Consider the following 7,266-nt stretch of genomic DNA (forward strand, 5'->3'; position numbering starts at 1 on the left):
ATAAATGTATTTGGTTTTAAAATAGGTAGGTATTAAAATAGCCAATAGGTAATACAGTAGGTACAATGCTTAATCAAAGATGATTACATAAATATGTAAATAGGTATGTAATTATTATGTGTTATAAAATATGACATAGGACATAGGTAATAGCAAAATGCCAAAATAACATATTTGGTTTATATTCTACTAGAATAATTCTAGTGGGTTTTATTTTTTATTTTTATGTTTTTGGTGTTATTTTTTAGTCTTTGTTTTATCCATTTACCGATTTAAACTTCTGTAAAATTATTTTATTTAATACTGATCTATAATTTTTTCTTATTTGTCAGTTATAACTAAATAAAATTAATTAAAATATAGGTACCTATCTGGCTAGGTACCTAATTAAAAAAATGATAAGGAATCGGTTGAAAAATTTTCAAGAATGCACAGATTTATTTTCCAGACGCAGATCATTGGAATATTGGATCATAGTTTCCAACTCATACGTGAAAATATAAATGTTATCACTGAAGTCTGTAGGTACCCACAGAATAGATATAGATAAAAAAAAACTATATATGTGTCTGTATCTATCATACATTTTTATCACCGAACAATAATTTTTTTTATTTTCTCCGGTTCTACCATAACCTAAAAACTATCGCATTATCATTATCTCTCACGTGCGGGAAGCCGACAAGTTGTGAATGTGTTAAAAACTGTTTAATATTTACATCATAATAATAATATATTATCGTTTTAATATGCCTGAGAAATGTAATACATAATATACCAGTCTATACATTTCACTCGTTTATATACGTTTTTTTGCAAACTTCTCAGCCCAACGCCATAGTACGCACTACCTTCGTTCGTCGTCTTAAGATTCTTGCCCGCCCGAACAGTGGAACGATATCCGCAACTGAATGATGGACGATCAAAGTTCCGATTCGTCTGGCGAATGCAGTCCTGATGTTAATAACGAGTAAGTGTACTGTCATAAATTTATAATTATTCATAACTTAAAAATTTCAGTCCGGAAGTGGAGTATCAGGTACATACGTAGACGGATTAGAAACAATTTTTCATTCACATTTATTCTCTTTACCTCGATGACAGAAACAGTGTTTTCAAATTCAGTTTTTAACTTTTTCATGTGATTTATTGCTATAATTTTACAACCTATTGTCTGTTCTGTAGTACTCGTATTTTGAATTTACAGCACAATTATAAATATAGTCATTGTTTCTGTTATTGAATACTAAAGTGTCTTTTAAGGTTTAATGTATACTGACAAAATAACATTTTAAATAATTTGTTTAAAATTATTGTGTATAAATCCAATTTTATATATTTAATTCTCACCTACAGTTTTTTTTTATTTATTTTATAGAAAATTAATTGTAAATGGACTTTTTGGAATCGCTAATGAAGAAAATAAAGTTGAGAATACTACTGCCTCTCCGAAATTTAGTGATGATATTAATATGGAAACAGAAGAAGTAGTTGAAACTATAATTGACAAAGTGTGAGTATCTACTTTTCATATTTGGATTTTGTTGTTTTTTAATAGTATGTCTACAGCTGTTAGTTATTGACATTATGTTTTGTTTTTTAAGAATAATTTTGACATGATATTTAAAAATTGAAATTTATCAAATATCTAAATTAAATTATAAACTAGTTTTGTTTCGAAACAAATTTGTAACTGTAGATTGATTATGATTAGAAAGTAAGGAGTAATAACTAGTTTGACGTGTATGTTATTAAATTTTATTGATATTTGTTTTATTTTTGTGTATATTTTTGTAATTTTTATATATTTTTAGTTGTAGTGAAAACGATCTACATGTTATAAAAACTACCAATGAAAAAAAATTGTGATGATAACAATGATGACTGTGTTCAGAAATCCGAGAGTAATTGTTTTGGTAGTCATATGTTATGGTAAGTCAAAGTTAAACTACTTATATTTTAAAGAACTTGTATTGGATAAGCAAAACTTAGATATACTTACTTGGTATGTTTATGTATTAATTATATTTAAATTTTTATTCAGTTTAAATAGGTCTTAATTAATTTATATAATCATTTATACATTTTATAAATTTCCATAGTTATATAAAACTATGATTTGTTAAAATATCTAAATTTCTTAAAACAATTACCAATTTTCTTAGTATTCACATCAAAAAATAACATGTTGATGGTTTTATTGATATTTGGTACAAGCGATAATTATTCTATTTCTCAGGAGAGCAAAGGTTAAAGCTATAAAGTTTTCCTATTTTTATATTTTTTTTGTTTTTAACTAATTAAATTTCGGATATTACAGTAAAAATGCAATTAATAAAAAAAGTTTTATCTTTTGCATAAACATAAATACTCATTATTTACTATTAATAATTGTAATTGATATTTTAGTTGTAAGTTAAATATTGGTAAAAAAGCAAATAATTGTGTTGATTATGTTAACATAGACAATTACTTTTTACTGGTGTGATTCCTAAGTTATATCTCAAAAATAATAATGTAAGCACCAGATTTGTTGGTGCATGTGACTTTGTTTATCAAGCGTGCTAAACATGTGCATGACAGTTATCTCTTATTTTAGTGGCAGATACCCACTTAAACAGTTTAATTAATTTAAATTTATTATAGTTTTAGTTAGGGAGGGAGTTATACCAAAACAAAATATTGATTAGTGATTAGTACCACTCGATATGATTATAGATAAGAAATATTAATGAATTATTGTTAAATAGTTATTGTTAAATTGGTCAGAAATAAAATATGCGTACATCTGTTTGATTAATATTGCTTGTGTTTATTAAAAATATATTTAAAATTAATAAACAATTTAAATAGTATATAATATTACACTATTTAATTGATTAGTTTAGTGTAAATTAATTTGTTTTGAATGTTTTCATCTTTTTTATCAGTCTCGTTCAAATAAACAAGGTCTTTAATCACTGTTAAAACCACAGTAAAAGTTATGATATAAATGTGGAATTATTTTATTCTTACAGTTTCATTTTAATCATCAAGGTTTTTTTTTTAAATGCGAAGTGTAGATTTTTTTACATAATATAAGTTTATGTTGTGACTTAACTGATTTTTTTTCGTGACGACTAGGGTTTTATATCTTCAAAAGTCAAAACTATATATTTTTATTTTTATTTTATTATTTCTTTACTAAACAAAAAACTTTAAGCTTAAGATATTTGAAAATATAAATTATTATCTTTACTTTTTAATTAAATAGGAAATATATATGTTAAATTTATTTTCTAATTCATAAATTCATGAAATTTGTGTTATATTGCTTTTCTTGGGGATTAGGGTGTATATTCTGGTGTATAATAATATTGTGAGCCACTCAGTTGGAGACTTAACTGTTTTGTTTATATTAAATCCGTTAATTGTTATGATTGAAAATTGAAATCGACTAGTGTGTATGTATGCTCAAACATAATAATATTATCTAAGATATTTCATAGGATTTCATTGATATTTTAATTTTAAAACAAGTTATGAACATTTTATAGTTGTATCTTAAAACTTATTCTAAAATTAAGATATCAATAAAAGACTATGAAGTGTTGAATGTAGATCAGAGAGCGATAATAAAAATAAGCGCTCTAATATACTCATAAGTAGGTAGGTTAAAATAAAGATTACTTAATTGTTATTTTGTATTAATATATTTTTTTTTAGCTCAGAGTCAGCTGTTTTGGATCACACAGAATTACCATCCTCATTTGCTACAATATCTAAAAATTATGAAAAATCTAAGTAGGTATTAATTTTATAAAAATGATAGTAGATATTTGATAGTTTGTTTGTCTTCAAAATAAGTATTGTTATGTGTGCTACTTAGTTGGTATTATGTTATATTTTAAAATTTTAAAAATAACTAGTACATAGATATTTTTCTTTTATAACTAAATATTGTTATTTCATTTAAAAAGATAACTAGTACCATTAATGGTACAATCAATGTTAGTCCATTAAAAATTATGCATATATATGTTTAATTATTTAATATATACAACTAATTTAGAATGCCTAATATATATTTAATAAATTGTACATTTTTATTAAATAATATCATAAGTTTTAAATATTTTTTGTAGAGAATTTGATGCTTCAAAAGACTTAGTTACAACACAAGAAAATTTAAAAATTGTCAATGAATTGCACGAATTAGATTCTAAGTAATTTATATTCATTTCTCTATTATATGTATTATTAATGTTATTAACTGATTTTGTTTTATTTTTAGGTCTTCTGTCGTATTATCCAAAGGCAATTTACCATCAACACTCTCTTTAATTTCTACAAATTACCAAGATTCAAGGTATACATTTTATAATTTGTTTTATATTTATTTAATTAGAATTTGTTTAAAAATATGATATATTTTAGTTAATGTAAATCATTTTTTAGTTAATATTTATAATCTAATCTATAAAATAATATCCGTATCATTTTTTCTCAATTCACAATTGCACAGGAATTCACATAATTCCCAATTGAGTAATTTGAATTTTATATGAATCTTTTGAAATGGGTATATTTAATTTAAAACAAAATGTTAATAAATAATATATTAAATACATTAATTATAACCAGAGACCAAATTTAAATGCACCTAAAATCTTAAAAATAAGTTGTTTTTATGTTTTTTTTATGATTTCATCAACATAATATTTTATATTATGCATTAATATTCTTTTTTGATTTTTTATAAAAATGTATCAAATACTGAAAAAACTATTAAAATTAACGGTTTAAACAATTTATAAAATAGTTAATTAATCCTAATCTTTAAAAAATTATTCAAAACAGTCATAGAACAACTAACAAGAATTAAATAAGTTCGTTTTATTTTTTTAATTATCTAAGTTGTTTCTGTTAATCCAATAAAATATTTGTTAATGTAGGTTCCATGGTTTTGATGACTCGATAAAATATATCTATACACTCAAGTATTGATTATTCTAAATCCGATTAAAAGTAAATGATTTCAACACAACTCCATTTTAAATTTTATTCTCCTATATCAAAGTGGTCCAATCCACAGGTTAGGTAAATAATTATAAATAACTTAATCATTATAATTATATCTCAGTATCTATCTGTAATAAAATAACCTATTCAATATCTAATATGCTTATTATAAAAAATAAAATAAACTTTTACAATTATCAGCATATATTATATGAATGTGTAAATTGAGCCGCCAAATATAAAAGGTTAGATGATCCTTTCTTATTACTTATGTATAATCTATAGGATGATTAATCTATCGATTTCCATAATTATTACTACACCTTTAAATTTATTTATTGTTCAAAAAAATATGAAACAAATTATTATAGTAAAAATTAGTTAAAAAACATTATTAAATAACTAAATGGTATGTATATAATTGTATTTGTAGGTTTCGATTTCTTTTTTAATAAATTATGAGTTTTAAGTTATAACGACTAGAAAACCCTTAACTAATTATTTATAAAACTACTTTATAATAATAATAATAATACATATTCATTTTTCATTCGCGGAAATAGATATCAATTATAGGTACTTATTAGTTAAAAATGTATGAATTTTCTAATAAAATTGTATTTATTATAGTTCTGATGACAGCGATACTAGTGATGATGATAATTTCAACAATGACGATCAATTAATTGATTCTGATAATGAAAACAGCATAATTTCTGTATCATCTAATACATTTTCAAAAGACTATGTTAAAACCAAAGGAGAATTAGATATTAGTGATTTACCACCCATTGAAGATTTAAAAATATCAGTTGATGAAGCCAAATGTCAACCAGTTGGATGTATAAAAAATGTTGTTGACACTTTAGGCAAGTATAACTTTAAAATTTGGAATTACATACTTTTAATTTGTTTTAAAAATGTAAAACCCTTGTAAAATATGATGTTAATTTTTTTTTTATTAAAAAAAAAATCATCATAATCTAATGTTTATTTTTTTTATATTACAGTTATTGTTGAAGCATTTGTAAATCAACCTGCATTGGATATAGATTCTGTCCTATTTGTGGATCGAGGAAAACGAGCTTTAGGACGAATATTTGATGTATTTGGACCTGTTACAAAGCCTTTTTATGCTGTCCGATTCAACGATTCTAACCATATAAAAACGTTTGACGTACAAATTAAGGAACCTGTATACTGTGCTCCTCAGACAGAATACGCAAGCTATGTTATGGTTTCTCAGCTCATGAAAATTAAAGGAAGTGATGCTTCCTGGAGAGACAATAATGAACCACCTTGTGAGTTTTTAGACTATTCTGACGATGAAGCAGAAAAGTTAGCAAAGAAAAGTCGAAGACAGAAAAAATGTACACAACCCTCAGGAGAAGGTGATGATAAAGTTAACAAAGAAAAATCACCTGATCCTCCCAGTCAAAGTGTTGTTAGGAATAATCCCACACCAAGGAGTATGACACCACGTCCGTCATTTCAGAATTCCAATAATCGGACACAACAAACATACAGCCCTCGTCCTCCCAATTATGGTTATGGTCCTAGACAATTCCCAACCTATGCTCAGCATTTGAGTTCAATGGAATACAGTCAAGCTTATCGCCAACCATATAATCCATGGTATTATGATCCAATGTATGCACCAAGACACAACTATCCACCTCCTCCTCCTCCTCATTTTATGCCACCAGTATATGATTATCAATCTCAACCACCAATGGACCCAAATAATCCAAATAATCCAAATAATCGATTTCACTATCCTGACCGTTTTAATTAAAATCCTTCAAAAATGCTTAAAAATGTTTTTTTTATTGTGTACCTTGTTTTTGTATTTCATTTTTTGTATTGCTATATGATATATATGATTAATTATAATAATTGTTTTGATATCTAAAGCCATATTAAGATACTTGGTAATTTGTTTATGACGGGTGCTGTTATTAACTCAGTGCTCAGACTTATTATATCTAAATAAGGTTTGAAATGCAAAAATTAATTTTGCAATAAAAATAAAAAATAAAAATTTTAAATGCATTGTTTCTTATCATCACAATTTAAGTATATTTGATTTTCTTATCATACAGATAATATTATCTAAATAATATGTAAATAAATTGTAATGATCATGCACAGTTACAACTTAAAATCCTATAAATTAAATACTTAGCAGGCTCTAAATCAAACGGTTTCCTCTATGAATTAGAGTAATTACTAATATGAATCATTAAATGTATCAAATTACTTACA

General features: G+C 24.6%; 1 protein-coding gene across 1 annotated transcript; it reads left to right on the forward strand.

Annotated features, from left to right (window-relative positions):
• The first annotated feature begins 646 nt into the window (after positions 1-646).
• LOC132926856 (H/ACA ribonucleoprotein complex non-core subunit NAF1) lies at positions 647-7,049 on the forward strand. The gene is given in 9 exon segments (XM_060991271.1): positions 647-970; positions 1,379-1,513; positions 1,815-1,865; positions 1,867-1,932; positions 3,706-3,783; positions 4,125-4,205; positions 4,274-4,348; positions 5,632-5,870; positions 6,012-7,049. Coding segments are annotated over 9 exon segments (1,569 nt in total). The 5' UTR covers positions 647-911; the 3' UTR covers positions 6,797-7,049.
• The last annotated feature ends 217 nt before the right edge of the window (positions 7,050-7,266 follow it).

This window comes from Rhopalosiphum padi, chromosome 3 (genome assembly GCF_020882245.1).
Source record: "Rhopalosiphum padi isolate XX-2018 chromosome 3, ASM2088224v1, whole genome shotgun sequence".
NCBI lineage: Eukaryota > Metazoa > Arthropoda > Insecta > Hemiptera > Aphididae > Rhopalosiphum > Rhopalosiphum padi.